Genomic DNA, 16,656 nt, shown 5'->3' with positions numbered 1-16,656 from the left:
AAGACAGCAGTGAGTCCCATCTACGTCTCACCTGGTGCCCCTCATGTTAACATCTTGTCGGAACCAAGAAGTTCACGTGCGTTAGCGTTAACCACACTCCAGACTGTATTCGTTGTTTCACTAATGTCCTATTCTGTTCCAGCATCCCTCGTGCTGTTTACCCATCTTGTCTCCTTAGTCTCTTAAAATAGGACACTCCTTCATGTTTCTTGTGTTTCATGACCTTGACGGTGTTGGGGACTAGTCAGGGGTTTTCTAAGATGTCCCCTGACCTGGGCCTGTCTGAGGCTACGTGAGGGTTATGGGTTTGGGGGAAGAACGAAGCGTCGAGGTGCCCTTTTTGTCACCTCCCACCAAGAGTCCTTGATGCTTCCCGGACATCATCCTGAGTTTGACCGACCTTGATCGTGACCACCTGGCTAAGGTGGGGTCTACCAGGCCTCCCCACAGTCAGGTTACTGCCCTCCCCTTCCCTGCTCTGTTCTCTGGAATCGAGTCCCGGAGTACAGCCTACACTTCCGTGGGAGGGATGTGTTTAGAAAAGAAATTTTCATATAGAAAACCATAAAAAAGAAAGGACACATGGCCTGTAATTGCACTGTTTAGGTACCTGCTGACATTTAAAGAGAACAAATAATACACACACACGGGTTCCCAAAAAAGTTGAATTGCATAAAGTATTATTAAAACTATCGCAGTGGGTGCCTGGGTGGCTCAGTCAGCCAAGCACCTGACTCTTGATTTCGGCTCAGGTCATGATCTCACGGTTTGTGGGTTTGAGCCCCAAGCCAGGCTCTGCGCTGACAGCACAGAACCTGCTTGGGATTGTCACCCTCTCCCTCTCTCAAAATATTTAAACATAAAAAAAAAAACAAAAAACAAAAAAAACTATTAAAAAGAAAGTCTTCACTTAAAAAAAAAAGCTAAGGTCATTCCAGCATTTGTATACACACATTCGCACACTGGAGCTTTGATTCTGACCCTGACCTATTTGGGGCACCTTCCTCGTGGCCACACGGTCTGGGGCATCCGCAGCAGGGACGCCCCCCACTTTTTGGAACTCCCCGCTCACCTGTGCCCCCAGGAGGTCCCTCCCTTCCACAGCTAGTGACTGCCGCCTGCCCTGCTTGGGTCTTGCAGCCGGGTGAGAGCCCTCCTGACCCCTTGGGAACCATCAGGGCAGGGTAGAGACCGGCCCCCAGTCACGGGTGAGGAAACTGAGGTAGCAGAAAGAAAGCACTGGCTGCCGTGGGTGTCCCAGCAGGTGTGCACTCAGGCCGCCTCTGTATTTTCCCCAAACCCTGTGCTGCCTCAGCTTTGCCCACGGGCAGGCCACCTCGCTGTTCTCCCCCAGCCTTGGTGTCCTCATCTGTGAAATGGGGATGCCACTTGTAGGGTCGTAGTGAGAACAGTGACAAAATGAGGCAGAGGTGCGCATGGGGTCAGAGTGGGGCGGGGATGGTCGAGCTGTGCGGGTGACAACTGAGCACAGGTCCCGCGGGTGCCGCACGGGCTCCCACGCAGGGACTCCTGCCCACAGAGCGGCCGGCACAGCCCACAGATGAGGTCTGAGATCCCGATTATTGCCAGGAGTAACGACTTGTGGGGCCACCCTGTGGGGAACAACCAGGACGCAGCCCTGACCGCTTTGCTCACATCCTCTGCAAGAAGGTGCCTGCCTCTGCCCTGAGTGTGGCCTCGACCCACGCCTGCTGGGGGGACCGCGTGCCCCAGGCCCCAGGTGGGGCTGCTGATGCCACGTTTCCCCAACCACCCCCCTCTTCCTCCACTCTGTAGGTCGGTGCCCACCTACCACCTATGCCCTGATCTGACTCCCAGCTGCCTTGCCCTAGACCTTGAGCCCCTTGAGGGCAAGATGCTGGGGGGGAACGGCTCTGAGCTCAATAAACATCTCTGGAAGCAACAAATGATTCCTGGCCTCTTTCTCGTCCCGGTCATTGCCTAAGTGCCCGGTGCAAGCTGTGGGTGGGGGAGCCTCAAGGTGCTTCTTGCCTTGTCTGAACTTGGAGGGCCCTTTCTGTAAAGACTGGGCGGCACCTAGGGGTGTGTGTGGAGGGGATGTCTAAGGCCCCTGAGGGCTGCTGAGTTGGTGGGAGACTGGGGAACCCGCCCAGGTGGTTCACCTCCTAGACCTTTAGAGGCCCAGGGGCCCCAGGCCGGCAGGAACGAGGGCTCCCAGTGCCCACGTGGATGGTCCACGGCCTGTCAAAGGGGCTGTTCATCTCTGCGGCCTTCGGTCTGCCGTGTGTCCCTCTCCCGCCCTCCTCAGTACGGCCACGTGCAGGGTGGGGGGCGCAGGGAGGGGCCGAGGGAAGACAGTGGAGGATGGGGCCAGGGTTCCAGCCTCTGTCCACACGCGGGCAAGCAGCTCTGTTCCCAGGAGCCCACCCTGGCCATTGCAAGGCCCTCACAGCCAGCTTAGCAAGGGGCGGTGCTATCGTCACCAGGGAGGGGGCCACCTTGTCGTCCCACTTCCGCGTGACCCCCCCGCCCCCCGCCCCCGCCTCGGACTGCTGGCTAGGCTGACCCTGGCCATCTGCGTCCTAGCCGCTGTCGAACTCCCTGGCCTGGACGTCCTCAGGGCTTCCACAGGCCCCACTTTTCCCCTCCGAGTCCCAAGGATCCCTGCCCAGCGTCGGGGAACGATGGTCCCAGCCCTTGTGTACCGCCGGGCCGGAATGCTCTGCCTCGCCGAGGGGTCCCGAGCCCGGCCCTTTGCAACCCCACCCGTCTCCTCTTCCCGATGCCCCGACCCCGCTCCTCCTCCAGCGGACACCGGCCTTCCCCACCCGTGAGCGGGGCGCAGGAAGAGAGACGAATGCAGGTTCACTGGGCGGGGCGCCCCACTCCTCCCTTGTCCAGCCGCGGGGCTCCGGGAAAGGCGAGAGGGATTCCCGCAGAAGGGGGCGAAGGAACGAAGGGGAGCGCGGTCCGGCAGGGCCCAGGTCGGGGGAGAGAAGAGGGGGGGAAGGGTCGCGCACGTGGCCGGGGGGCGGGGCTGGCCGCTTCCGCACCCCCACCCGGCCACGTGGGGAGCGAAGCCCTCCCCCATCGAGAACGGGGGCGCGCCCGGGGCCGGGGTGGAAGCGTCCGGGGAAGGGGCGGGCTCCCGCCGGCCGCGCGCCCTGGCGTGGGGTGGGCGCGCCCGCGAGGGGGCGGGGCGCGCGCCGGGGAGGGAGGGAGGGCTGCGCGGGAGGGGGTGGGGCCGTCCGGGGAGGGAAGGAGGGACGTGCCGGGACAGGGCGGAGCGCTCGCGGGAGGGAGGATCATACCGGGGGAAGGCGGAGCTTGCCGGCGTGGGGAGGGGGGTACTCCGAGAAGGGCCCGGGGGCGCGCGCCGCGGGTTACGGAGGCGGGGTCTCTGGCTGGGGGCCCGCGTGGGGAGGGCGCGCTTGGAGAAGCAGGCGGGGGCGCGCTCCAGGGCCGGAGTGGGCGCGCCGGGGGCGGCTCCTTCGGCCCGGACCCCGCCCCCGGCGGCCGCGCGCCGCTGGCAGGGCGGTGGAGGGCGCGCCGGGCGGGGGGCGTGGCCGCGCGCCCCGAGGGGGCGTCCTCCGGGCGGGGCGGGCCGCGGCCGCCCCCGCGGGCTCCGGTGCGTCAGGGCGCGTCAGGCGGGGCGGGGCGGGCCGAGCGCGGGCGGCGGCGGCGGCGGCGCGCGCCGGCCTCCTCCTCCTCCTCCTCCTCCTCCGCCTCCCGCACTCGAGCAGCCGCCGCCGGCCGGACGGGCACCGCTCCCGCCGCCTCCTTTCAGCCCGCTCGGCCCGCGCCGCGCGCCTTTGCCCGGCATGTCGGCGGCCGTGGCGTGCGTGGATTACTTCGCTGCCGACGTGCTCATGGCCATCTCCTCCGGCGCGGTGGTGCACCGCGGGCGACCGGGCCCCGAGGGCGCGGGCCCCGCCGCCGGCTTGGAGGTGCGCGCGCCGCGCCGCGAGGCCGCCCCACCCGGGCCCCCGGGCCCGCCACCGCCGCCCCCCGCCGCCTCCGGCCCGGGCCCCGCCGCCACCGCCGCCGCCGCCGCCGCCGCCGCGCCCCACCTGCTGGCCGCCAGCATCCTGGCCGACCTGCGCAGCGGGCCCGGCGCCGCCCCGGGGGGCGCCTCGCCCGCCTCCTCCTCCTCGGCCGCCTCGTCCCCGTCCTCCGGCCGCGCCCCCGGCGCCGCGCCCGCCGCCGCCAAGAGCCACCGCTGTCCCTTCCCGGGCTGCGCCAAGGCGTACTACAAGTCCTCACACCTCAAGTCGCACCTGCGGACGCACACAGGTGAGCCCCGCTCCCCTGTCCCGCGCGCGCGCGCGGTCTCCTGCGCCCCTGCCCCCTCCGGGACCCCAAAACTGCGTGGCGCGTGGGGGGCGGGGAGGGGGGCGCGCCCGGGCCGCCGCCGCGCCGGCCGGGCGGGCGGGGCCTCGGTGGGTGGGGCGCGCGCAGGGGGCGTGGCGGCCACGCGGTCGGGCGGCGCGCGGTTGGCGGGCGCGACGGTGGTGGCTGCAGGCGCTCTCGGGGCGCGCGGCGCGATGGGGTCCGTGGGCGGGATCGGGGCTCCCGGACCGTCCCCTCCCCCCTCGGCTCCGTTTCTCCTTAATTTCCTGTGGCGTTTGGGTCTGGGGAGTGGATATTGTGGTTGGAGCACGTAGCTCTGAGATGGTTGTGTTTTCCTTTCCCTGTCTCAGTTTCCCTATCTGGAGAGGGGGGAGGAGCCGCGCCGCCGCCTCCGGGGTGGCATCAAGGATTCACCCCCGAGGGCAGCAGAGCGCCTGGCGCGGGAGCCGGGGTGGGGGGGGGGTGCCCGCGCGTTTTTTTTTTTTTTTTTCCTTATGACTTTTAATACGGCGGAGGGCGGGGCTGAGAGTGAGGGTTGGGGCCAGAGTCGGGGTGGGGTGGGGAGAGGGATTTGAAAGGGGACCCTTGAAGGAGTCAGGTCCTCATCGCGTTTGGAGGCAGGCTTTGGGGGAGGGTTCAGCGACATTTGTCACCTCTCACAGCCGAGCGGGGGGGGGGGGTGCGGCGAGGGGACGCCTGGAGGAGTCTGAGGCAGGGCCGCCGTCATCACCCTGTCACCCCCTCCCTTGTCCCCCTCTGGGTCCACCACCCTCGACGCTGAGAATGCTCTCCAGCTGGGAGTTTGGGGTGTCAGGGCGAAGGTGGGTCTTGGTGGCTGGCCTGGGCTCCAGTGTGGAAGGCGGTCCTGCCCTGGCGGTGGGCATCTGGCCACCGGCTGTGAGGATGTACTTCGATTCCAGCCCTGCCCCTCTCCAGCACGAGGCCTGTTCCGGAGCTCAGTTTTTTCATCTGTGTCAAGGGCTCACGAAAGTCTGCCTTCTGAACGTCACTGTTTCTCGTGTCGCAACACTGGCTCTGTGGACACACTCTCATTGTGGAGAGAGGGCAAGAAAGCAGGGCCGGCCATAGTGGTGTGGTGGGGACATGGTGGGGCAGCCTCAGGCCATTTGCACGGCCTCGGATGCCAGGCGCCCTCCTCCCTGCTCTGCCCCCCTCCCCGCCTCCTGTCTCGTTCAGTCCCCGTCCTGTCCACAGGGACATACAGGCTCTGCTTGCTAGTGGGCGTAAGGCAGGACAGGGCAGCCAGGGCAGACTTGAGGGGGGAGGGTCTGTGTTTCCTGCAGGGTCCTCCGTCCTTTTCTGAGCAGTCCCTGGGTGTTACCTACGCTTTGAGGCACTGAGGCGCGTGTCAGGGACACCTGGGGGGCCGTGAACACAGAGAGGCATCTTTATGTGGATCTGAGGGCAGATTCCTCTCTGGGTGGGGGGCTGGGGTCAGGGCAGAGCTCCGGCTCCTGCTAGGTGAGTTTGCCTGTCTGAACGATGGGGGTGCTGGAGCGGGAGGCCGGCCAGAGAGGGACCTTGTTTCTCCCACTGTATTCCTCCGCCTGTCCTAGGTAATTGTTGCCTGGCGAGGCTCTGGTGCGCTGATTTGCTTGTCCCTTCTGGGTCGGTTGAAGGGGGTGGCCAGGCCACCTCCTACGGCAGCTCCCGAGAGACCCTCCTCTCGGGTGTCCTGGAGTGCTTCAGAGGCAGTGGCGGCCGTCTCCCTAAGCCCTGGGAGAGGAGGGACTCCTCACTGGGCCCAGGACACCAATGTTGTCATCCGTGTTTTAAACGAGAAAATTGGGCTCATCCGGGGAGTGTCCCAGGGGAGGGTGGCCTCCCTGGATGGATCCCTAGTGTCAGTGGGACCTGTAACTCCGGTATCCTCTCCCAAAGCCCTCTTCCGTAATTACGGTGTGGGGACCCAGAGAACGCGGCTCCTGGGCCAACCCTGCCATTGCTGAGATTGGAAATCCCGGACTTAGGCACCCCTGGTGTTCTGTTTCTCGAGGGTTCCGCACGCTCGTCTGCTTAAGACTGTGGGTTCAGTGTATCTGTGGCCCCCCCCCCCCGCCCCGGACCACAGAGCCCCGCGTAGCTTTTCTGGTACCTAGTTGGGGGTGGGGGGAGTCGCTGCCCTTACACCTGGCTTGGGGGTGGGGAAGCCATGCCTGTCCCTGGTGCCCCAAGGCTAGCTTGGTGTTGCCCATTCACAGGGGCTGGCCTGGGGACAGATGTGACGAGGAACAATAATTAGAGGTCAGCCGTCTGCCGATTGTCCCCAGAGGCCTGTCTCCCCCTGCTCTGCCTGAGGTTCACTCCTCCGCTCAGTAAAGGGAATGAACTCCGATCCCAGCCTAGCTCCATTTTACAGATGAACAGACTGGGATCAGGTGCCTGGCCAGGGTCAAGTGTGGTGCCCCCACCGTCCCTGCTCCGCTTGGCTTGGGGGTGGTGAGGCTGGGAGGGCGGTGGAGTCTTTCAGAGGGCCACCCAGCTGCAGGGGCAGGGCTGTCCTGTGCTCCCCCGGGGCCTGGCCTGCAGCCCCAGCACAGAGCTCTCCTGTGTGGGGTGGGCAGGCACTTCGGAAGCTTCAGGAGAAGTTGACGCTGTTGCTATGGATACGGAGATGAGAGGAGATGGGGCGGGGGTGGGAGGAGAGGCTGGCTGGCTGCTTCCTGCTCTCCCAACCTCCAGATCCGGACTGCTCCCCTGCCCCAGAGCCCCCAGCTCTGAGCACGCGGTCAGCCCTGCGCCTTCTGGGGTCCCAGGCTCCTTCCTGGCAAGAGGGAGCTCAGATCTGGAAGTGGAGCTTCTAGGCCAAGGTCTGATCCCCGGGGCACAGCTGATGCCATTCTCTGTGGGGCGTCCTGGGCACCTTGGGGAGTTCCGCAACATCCCTGGCCTTGCTCACTCCATCCCAGGAATCCCAGGAACGTACCCGGTTGCGTTGCGACCAATGACAGATGTCCCCTGGGGGAGTTGCAAGGTCACCCCCCAGGAGAGACCCCCTGTTTTACTCTAAAACTCTCTCTCCTTAAGTTTGAGGAAAATCAGGTAAGGGTCCAGTGTGGTGCAAGGTACTGCGGGGAGAGCCCAGTCCCTGTGCCATTATATTCTGGAACCTTGGGAGGGGGTGACAGTGGCAGTGATGGAGGTGGAGACTTCTCAGCTGATAGCATGGGGTCCTGTGGGGCAGGAAGGGGTGTGTCCCCAGAGAGGGGACCACACCCTGGCCTCAGGGGATGGGGGCAAGGGCCCTGGGGCATGAGTTTTGAGGATGAGGTGGAGAAGTGAGGTGGGGAGGGTCAGAGCAGGTGAAGGGTTCCATTTAATCCCAAGGGCAGGGTGGAGGGTGGGCAGGAAGGCAGGCCCGGCTTTGCAGAGGAAAATCCGTTTATGGAGCAGGGATTAGGGTCCCGGGAGAGGGGTTGAGGAGGGCTGTGGTAGGGGAGGGAGAGGGGTGGGCCAACCCACAAACCGGGGCCCAGTAAGAAGCCCCAGGACCCGGAGAGTAGGAGGTGGCTGGGGTGAACCGTAGTTTTTCTGACTGAGCAGCCCAAAGGGGGGCAGGGCAGCAGAGGTGGTATTCTTTGCTGAAGAGCCCCCCCCCCAGGGGAGAAGCAGATGGGGAAACTGAGGCCAGGAGGGGAAGCAGGCATCGCCCTCCCAGGGCTGAGCCGACGTAGACCCCACCCTCTCCCCCTGGCAGAGCTGTGAGCTCCTTTAAGGACAGGTGGGGTTCAGGAGACTGGTGGCTTATAGGGGGCAGGGTAGGACACTGCCAGGCCGGAGGGGGTGGGGGTGGCCCGTGAGCTCCCTCCTGTAGCAGGCAGGGTGCAGAGAGCAGCTGGAACTGACTTTAGGTGCCCGTGCTATAACTGGGGAGTGCGGGAGGGCCCCCAACATTGTGGGGGGCGATAACCACCCCCGCCCAGGCTCCCTGATAAACGTGGCCCAGATGGCCTGGGAGCGGGCAAGTGATACCAGTTCCAGGAGGCGGCCGCCAGGGGAGTGAGGGCTGGAGGGCCGGCCCTCACTGTCACCCTTGCCCAGCACTGTTCTCCCCATCACACATGCTGGGGGTGGGGGGGTGGGGGGGTGGCTGGGGGCGGTGTTACCCTCTCATCCCCAGGCACCAAGAGCCCCCATGCCAAGGATGCCCGTCTGGGTGCCAAGCGGGTGATGGCAGTGTGGGTCTTCAAGGAGGAAGGGGGGATGAGGGGCTGCACGTGGTTGGCCCTTTAAACAAATGGTAGTGGGAGCCCCTACCTGGGGGGGTGGGGGCAGGGCGGGGAGGAGGGGTGAACCGCATGATGAACCAACAGTTAAGCCAGCAGCCCAAGCTTGGCTGGGAGCTCTCCCAGCCGTAGACTCTCTCCACAGATGCGTTAGGTGCCCATGGCATGCCAGGCCTGTGCCCTCAGCTTTGCAGTCAGGTGAGGGGGCAGATATCACACCTAGGAGATGCTAAGCGCAAGGTTATTGAAGCTAAGAAAGGGGACAGTGAAGTGCACCAGCGGGGTAAAAGGTAAACACTTTCGGCTTTGATCCTGGATCAGGGAGTAGCTCTGGGAGTTCGGAGGGCAGAGCACAGACTGGGCGGCTCAGCCCCAAGCCTATGGGCTACTGCACCAGTCCAGGCAGGAGCTGGAGTCTAGAGCCAGGGTGGGGTCTGGAGATATTGTGAAGGCGTTACTGATGGGATTTGCTGCCCACGCAGCCACGCAGGCCACGCAGGCCAAGGTGAGGGATAGAGAGATGGCTGGGGGATGCCTGCCTTAGTTTTCGTGGCAACAGCACAGTGCTTGAAAGGGGAACCCTATGGGAGGAGCTGGGATGTGGGGTGGGGTAGGTGGGAAGCCTTGGCTTTTCGGGGGCAGGGCCCGGGGGTGGTTAAAATCACAGAACATGGGGCGTTTTGGTGGCTCAGTCAGTTGAGCGTCTGACTCTTGATCTCAGCTCAGGTCGTGGTCTCACGGTTCCGGGGATGGAGCTGACCGCACAGAACCTGCTTGGGATTCTCTCTCGCTTTCCCTCTGCCTCCCTGTCCCCCCTCGCTTCTGCGCACTCCCTTTCTCAAATAAATTAAGGAAATAATAATAATAAAATCCCAGAACGGGGCACCTGGCCGGCTCAGTAGGTGGAGCATGGAACTCTTCGTCTCGGGGTGAGATTGAGCCCCACGTTGGGTGTAGAGATCACTTAAAAACTATGAAACAAAATCGCAGAATAGACAAGCCTCCCGTGGGCTGGTCTTTGTAAAGCCATAATGGCTACTTGAAGGGGACCCCCTGCCCTGCTCTCCAGACCTCAGCATCTATTTTCCACCTTTCTGCTGTATTTCCAGAACTGCTCTCTGGGCTACTCAGGGGCCGTTTTCAGGTAGTCTCAGCTGCTCCCCGCCTTCTGTAGCTCTGCGAGAGTGCTCCCTCACTTGTCCTCCCCCATGCAGTCTTCCTGGTAGGTGGGCGTTTGTTCCGGTCAGCTGGCAGACACCCCTCCCTACCCCTAGGGATGACCTCAGGAGGTCACGGTGAAGGTTAGTTGTCAGAGCCCTGGTCCTTGGCCCCTGGCCCTGCGGGGGGGAGGTGGGGCACCCACTCCACGCAGGCCAAGCCGTCCTGGCTCAGGGACCACCTTTGCTCTGTCCTGTATCAGGTCTCAGGACCTCTTGGCCTCCGTTTTTCTGAGCCTGCACGGCACTGTGGTGGCCCCAACTGTCCCGAGGTCACCCCAGCCCAAGTCAAAAGGTTACGTCCACCAGGGCCCCGCCCACCACATCTTCCTCTAGTCCCTGTTCCAGTCTGCTTTGGGGCAGCCGGTGGCCGTACCTAGGGTCCCCTCCGGCTCTGAGCTTCCTGGTTGCTCCCCACCAACCTCCTGGCTAGTGGGCTGTGGGAGGGTGACAGGGCCTGGTATCTTGCAGGCATTCGCTCGACGTTGTGGGGGCGGCGGGAAGCCTCCGCGCCCAGGTCTCCGCCACCCGCGTGTGCACGTGAGCGCCCCAGCAACTGGGTGTGGGGCGGGGCTGGCGGGCGTCCAGCCGGCGGCAAGTCGACCCCGACCCCCCCCACCCCACCCCCCCCCCCCGCCCTAGAGGGAGCGGGACCACGTGAGCGAGGCCGGCTGGGCTGCGGATGTCCCCGCCGCCACCGAGCTACGTGCGGCAGCTGTGTTCCCGGCGGCTGCATGTGTCCTGCCCCAGTGGGCGCTGGCACCGCTCTTGCAACCTGCTCATCGCAAAGTAGAACTGCCGGAGGAGGGGAGGCTGGGAGGCGGGTACTAGTCCCGCCGCCCGAAATGGGGAAGTGAGCCAACTGCGGGGCGCGCCAGCAGCGGGATGCCCGCCCCCCCCCCCTCCGCCCCGCCTGCGCCCTGCAAGATGGCGACAGGACTGCACGCCCCTCGGAAGGGGCGCCGCTCCCCCTGGCACCGGGTCTGGTCTAAAGCCAGCAGCCCCGCCTCCAAAACCGGACTCCCCTCCCCCAGACTGCAGCCCCGGGGAACTGTCAGATCCAAGCCTTCCGCCATCCAGGTGGGGTAGGGGTCCTTTCCGGGCTGTTTTGAGCTCTGGGTTCCGTAGACGATGCCCTTGCTGAGACCCCTCCTCCTGCCTTCTGGATTGTTCCAGGGAAGGGTGCAGCCCCAGAGATTTGGGGTCTGCGAGGTCTTGGGCATAGTTGTGTAACCTCCCCTCCCCCCCAGGGGTAGGTGACAAGCTCACCTGGATTCACAGTCTCCTGGGGCATGCCCTTGCCCCAGGCGTGAGCCTGAGCCACAGGCAACCCACAAGAAATCTTCTTGGGGGGACCGCTGGACTCCACCTCCTCCTCTGGTGCTGGTGGTAGCCAGGAAGAAGGGGTGGGGGAGGGGAGGTTTTGGTCCCGCTCTTTCCTGGGCCCTGGGAGATGGCAGGAGCCCCTCTGCCTCTTCTGACCCCTACTCCCCTCCCCCACCCCTCCCCAGCGGTTCTCCCCGGGACAGTCCCTTAGCTTTCAGAGCAGAGATGTTCCTGGCCTACTCTGTTCCCCCCACGGCCACAGGTCTGTCCCGTGGGCCCTCCTGCTGGCTGCTGGCATCGGTCCTGTTTGGGGAGCCTTTCTCTGATCCTAGACCGTGTACCTTCTTCTGGGTGTGTTCCCTGAGACAAGGTCAGCCTGGGTCACTGCAGGGCCAGCATGTAACCCAGGATGTGACCACCCTGACCGCTCTGTGGCCTCCCCCAATCCCAGCGCTCTACCTTCCTATGTGGGGCTCCATCCAGTGCCACAAAGGGTATAGCACAGGGGTGCAGACACACACTCCAGAACTCGTGGACAAAGCAACGCCTGGGGAGTCCAGGGTTCCAGGTGCCGGGCGCGGGGCGCAAGGGTGCAGGCTCCAGGATGCTTATCACCCCTTGGCCTGGGGCGTGGCGGGGTCCCCGGTGGACCCTGCGTAGAGGTGGGGCCCTCGGCGCTCCCGGGTCGGCCGGGGAGATGCGGACAACACTCGCTGGGGGTCGGGCTGAAGCGTTCTGGGGCTGAGACCCCAGACGCGAGGGGTGGGTGGGGACAGGCGCTCGGGGCTCGCAGCGCCGTTTGGTTCACGGCAGGATGGGCGAGGCCAGCCGGGGAGGTGGGAGGGGTCTGCAGAGGAAGTTGCAGGGTGGCGGCCCGCCCCTCCCCTCACGGTCTGTTCCGCGGGGGCGGGGGCGGGGTGAGGCCAGTGGCCGTGGCCTCCAGGCCCTCCCCTTCCCGGCGGCCGTCTGTGCCTGGGCCTCGTGCCCTTCTCCTCCCTCTGCCCCTGTGTGGGGCTGCAGGTGGCCCTAGAGGCCCTTCACGTGTTCTCCATCCATAGAGGGGCCACAAGGGTCAGTAGGTCGTTGGGCCACGGGAATCCGCCCAGGCACCCCCACACCGACTTTGCGTCCGGGGTGGTCATTTTCAAAAGGAAGGGGCCAACGGGTTGTGAACACCTGAGAGCCTCCGGTAAGCTCCAAAGGAGAGCGGAGGTGGAGGTGGGGACGGCGGGATCCATTTGCATCGGGAGAAGCCCCTGCAAAACCCCGCATGCGTTCCGAGCAGGCGCGCACGTGTGTGTGGCTCGTGCACCGCGAGACCCTGTCACGGATGTCACGGAGGCGGTGCGGTGGTGCCGCGGGGGCGGGCCTGGAAGGGCTCGGGCTCCGCACGGTCTTCTTTTAACGCACGGAAACTGCTCGTGGAATTACTATGGGTTCATAGGAAAGAAAGGGCAGGAATACTAATTAGGGGTTCTTGAAGTGAGTGGGGCTTTCCTCTGCACATTTCCACGTGTTGAATTCACGCCCGGAGTTCAGCCTCTAGAACGGGGGGGGGGGGGGGGACGAGTTGCCCCGCCCCCTCCCTCCCCCCACTGACCACGCTGTCTGCCCTCTGCCTCCTCTGCCCAGGTGAACGCCCCTTTGCCTGTGACTGGCCTGGCTGCGACAAGAAGTTCGCGCGCTCCGACGAGCTGGCGCGCCACCACCGGACGCACACCGGCGAGAAGCGCTTTCCCTGCCCCCTCTGCTCCAAGCGCTTCACCCGGAGCGACCACCTGACCAAGCACGCGCGCCGCCACCCCGGCTTCCGCCCGGAACTGCTCCGGCGCCCGGGCGCCCGCAGCACCTCGCCCAGCGACTCGCTGCCCTGCAGTCTGGCGGGCAGCCCCGCGCCCAGCCCCGCGCCCAGCCCGGCCCCCTCTGGCCTGTAAGGGCCCTAGTCCAGCCCACCCTGCCGCACCCCTGCTGGGCCTGGGCCCGGAGCACCAGCAAAACGCCTGCTGTCCACAGCCCGGGGCGGGCCACGGACCGACAGCCGGTGTCCCCGACACTGGGGGGGGGTGGCCCTTGGGAGGGGTGGCTGGGGCCCCGTGTGTGTAAATAGCCATGTCGGATAACTCTCTTCCTATGTGTTAAACAGGAACCCCAGGTGGGCAGCCGGCCGGCGCTCCCCTCCCCCCATCGCCACCTCCCTGCTTCGGAGAGGGTGGGTCTGGGGGGAGCGGCCCAGGAAAGGGGCACGTAACCAGTGCTCAGACTTGGCCCCCCAGCCCTCCTCTCCAGGTTGGGATGATGTGTGCAAAGAGCCATAGATGAACCGGGGGTTCCCGCGGCCCCACCCCCACCCCGCCCGGGGCCCCCCACCCCACTGAAAGCCATTGGAGACGTTCAGGGAATTGGGGTGCGGCTCCAGCCGCCCCCATCCGGGTATTCAATCTCAGGTGTCCACAGATTCTGCCCTGCCACCCGGCTCCCCAGCAGTGGGGGCAGGGTGGGGAGGGGGGAGGCCGGGAGGGGGGGAGGCAGTGGGGTCCAGGTTTTGCTCCTAAAACTGGGGTAGGGAGGGAGAGAAAGGGGTTCTTCCAAAGAGCATTTTGACTCTCATTTGGGGAAGGTGGATAACACGGGCTGGGGCAGATGCCTGCTTATTTATTTTCCTCTGTCTCTGCTGGTAGGAAGGAGGGGGGCAGTGAGCGGCCCCCCTCTGGGTGGGTGTGTGAGTGTGTGAGTGAGGACTGCTCCCTTCGGGGTAGAGTCCCCAGCATTGGCCTTCCATAGCATCACATGACAATCAATCCCTCCTGTTTGGGACCATGACAGTCATTGAGCATCGGGCAGCCCTTCCCTGCAGGTGCCCCTGGACCAGAGGTTGAGGTCCTGCTTTGCAAGGGCAGGAAGCATGAGGGCTGACCCCTGAACCCCATGGGATAGCTCGCTTTTTTGGACCGGATAGAATATTTTTTCAGGCGCCAATCCCTTTCTTGATCTGGGCCCCATGGGTGGTCCATTGTCCTCAGGGGGTGTGGGTGTTGGGGGGAAGGTCTGTATGATCCCTACTTATGGTAGGGAGGGGTAAGCGCCATGACCCCTCCTGGTGTCTTCCCACTGTGGCTTCGGTTGGATTTCATTTTGGGTAGGGACTGAGGGCCATGCCCTAGAACGGGACAGACCCAGGGTCCCTGTCCCAAGACCCGGAAAGGACCTATCGCCCACTGTTGGCTGCAGGAGGTTTTTGGCACCCACGTGTGTTCCAGAACCCTTCTGTCTCCCCACTGGGGGCTGGGGATCTGGATGGCGGTGTGGACTGGACCTGCCTCGGCAGGATCAGGGGGTGGGTGCCTGGGGTCCTGGGGAGGAGGCCAGGGAAGCCCTTTGGAGCTGGGCTGGGAAGGGTCTTCTGGCCCAGTCTCTGGGCAGATCTTGGCAGGGCTGGCCCATGCGTGCCCTTAAACCCTCCCTGCCAGCAGTGTTGGTGAGATGCCTTAGTCTGTGGGGGCAGGCTGGGGTCCCATTTTCCTTTATGTCTTTACGGACGTCCTCCTGATTGTCCCATCCCTGGCTGGTGCCTGTCCACAGGACGTGAAGTGTGGGTCTGAGGGCCCAGGAGGCGGAGGACGCGTCCCTGGCCCCTCTCCCGTGTCCAGGGGTCTGGCCAGACCTGTGCCCCTCCTCCCCCAAGGAGCTGGAGGTCACTGGGACCTGGTTCCAGCCACTTCGCTGTGGCATCTCAAGGGGAGGGCCCCAAGGGACTCGTGCTGTCAGGTGGCGCCCCCCCCCCCCACCTTACCCTGCCCTGCCTGGCCTTTTCCTTGTATTTAATTAAACAAGCCCTTTTTTAAACCCGACTCTGGTGACTGTGTGGTCTTTCTCACCTCTGGCCTTCAACCGGAGAACTCTCTGAGTCTCTGTGTCCCACGCAACAGGGTAGCCCCCAGGTCACCAGCGTCCCGCTGCAGAAAGTGAGGCAGTGGGGCCCTGAATCTCTGGACCTGGTGGGGGCATGGGATGACGCCCCCTCAGCCCTAAGGCCTGGGAAGGGGGCTGCTGGAAGCAGAGCGCGCTGCCGTCCCGTGTCACCCACGCCTCTCGCAGCTGCGCCCCCCTCCTTCCCGCTCGGTTACCCGGCAACCGAGGCGCGGTGACACGGCGCCCGGGGGCGTCCCGCGCCCGCCCCCTTCCGGCACCGGGAGCCGGGCGGCAGGGGAGCCTGCGCCGCTGGGGCTGCTCGTGGGCGTGACAGGGCTCCTCCCCAGAGGGTCCCCCGCCCCCGCTGTCTGTGCCCCGCCTGGCCCCTGTGCCCAGGGGGCTGCCCACGTTCCGCACGCCGGCCGTGTGCCAGCTCCCGCCTGGAGGCGGCCGGGCGGGGGGGGGGGGCCCTTGGTGAGGGCTTGGCGTCCCCGGCAGCACCGAGAAGCCGATGAGGGTCTCGGACCCCTTCCTAGGAGATAGACACCCAGATTCCAGCGGTCTCCCGAGCCCCGAGGGCGGGTGTGGCTTGGGCGGGGAGCCAGGGCCTCCCCGGAGTCCGTCCCCGGGGAAGGCGGAGGCTGCGCCCTCTGGCGGCCGCCCCTGTCATTGCATCGCCGGCTCCCGCCGCGCCCTCCTCGGGGTCGGGGGTCCGGCCCTGGCGGCCGCGCAGGTGGCCCTCAACCTGGGCGCGGGGCCCTCGCCCTTTCTCGAGGTCGGCCTCCCTGTTGCATCCCCCTGGCTCCTGCTTCACTTTGTCCCCCTTTCTACTGGCTTCTGCCCCGCAGGCCCGCCGACGTTGCTCCTTGGACCCCTGTCCCACTGTCCCTCTCCAGCTCTTCTGGCCTTTCTGCCCCTTTGGGCAGAGTTCCTGGAATTCGGGGAACGCAGCCCCTGCCTCCAGTCTCTCTTGGACACCATCCCACGTGCTCCGAACAGCTCGAAGGTGTCCCCCTCCTGCCTTCTCGACACTCCCTGGTCATGCGGCCTCGGGGACCCCTGACCCTCCCCGATGCCCGCCCCAGGCTAATGTTCCCCTCTGACTGGGCTTCTTGTACGCTCACCTCCCCTGTGTGCAGACGATACTCCCTGGTCCGACACCAGGACCTCACCCTCAACTCCAGACCCTGAAGGTGCCAACTCTCACCCCCAGGCCGCCCAGTCCCATCCCCACCTCGGGCACTGGTACCCCCATGTTTCCTGGTGCGGAGGCCCAAATCCTTGACCTTGACTCAGTCTCACTACCACACCCGTTTCCATCAGGAAGTCTCCCCGGAGTTTTCAGAGCACATCCGAGATCTGCCCACTTGTACCCGGTCCTGGCGTCCTCCCAGTCCACCACCTCGTCTCCTCATCTCAGGCAGTCTCCCCCACCCTGGTCCCCTGGGTCGCGCGGTCCCACCGTCGCCCCGCCCCCGTCCGCCCTCCCCTCAGCGGCCACCAGAGGACGGTCGTGAGCACCCGAGTCAGGTCCCGCCCCCTAATGCCTGCAGCCCTCGGAGGCTCCCACCTCCCTCCTTGTGAAAGCCTAAGTCCTCACGGAAGTCCCCAAGGCCCTGTGCGAC

General features: G+C 65.0%; 1 protein-coding gene across 1 annotated transcript; it reads left to right on the top strand.

The window, feature by feature from the left end:
- The first annotated feature begins 3,663 nt into the window (after positions 1–3,663).
- Positions 3,664–14,970, top strand: KLF16 (KLF transcription factor 16). Its single transcript, XM_047096552.1, has 2 exons — positions 3,664–4,275; positions 12,755–14,970. The coding sequence occupies exons 1-2, from the start codon at positions 3,804–3,806 to the stop codon at positions 13,054–13,056; spliced, it is 774 nt and encodes a 257-aa protein (XP_046952508.1). The 5' UTR covers positions 3,664–3,803; the 3' UTR covers positions 13,057–14,970.
- Positions 14,971–16,656: the final 1,686 nt, after the last annotated feature.

The sequence above is a fragment of the Lynx rufus genome, unplaced genomic scaffold (genome assembly GCF_022079265.1).
Source record: "Lynx rufus isolate CCGP_SWC_20201006 ecotype Redwood Valley unplaced genomic scaffold, mLynRuf1.p SCAF_4, whole genome shotgun sequence".
In the NCBI taxonomy this organism is placed as follows: Eukaryota; Metazoa; Chordata; class Mammalia; order Carnivora; family Felidae; genus Lynx; species Lynx rufus.
The sequence above is the reverse complement of the archived record's forward strand: the minus strand, read 5'-3'. Positions and strand labels throughout refer to the sequence as shown.

Bases quoted from the DNA above. Each gene is read 5' to 3' on its own strand.
- KLF16 (XM_047096552.1), top strand. From the start codon at position 3,804: ATGTCGGCGGCCGTGGCGTGCGTGGATTACTTCGCTGCCGACGTGCTC. The intron at 4,276-12,754 runs GTGAGCCCCGCT...TCCTCTGCCCAG, and splicing joins GCACCTGCGGACGCACACAG to GTGAACGCCCCTTTGCCTGT.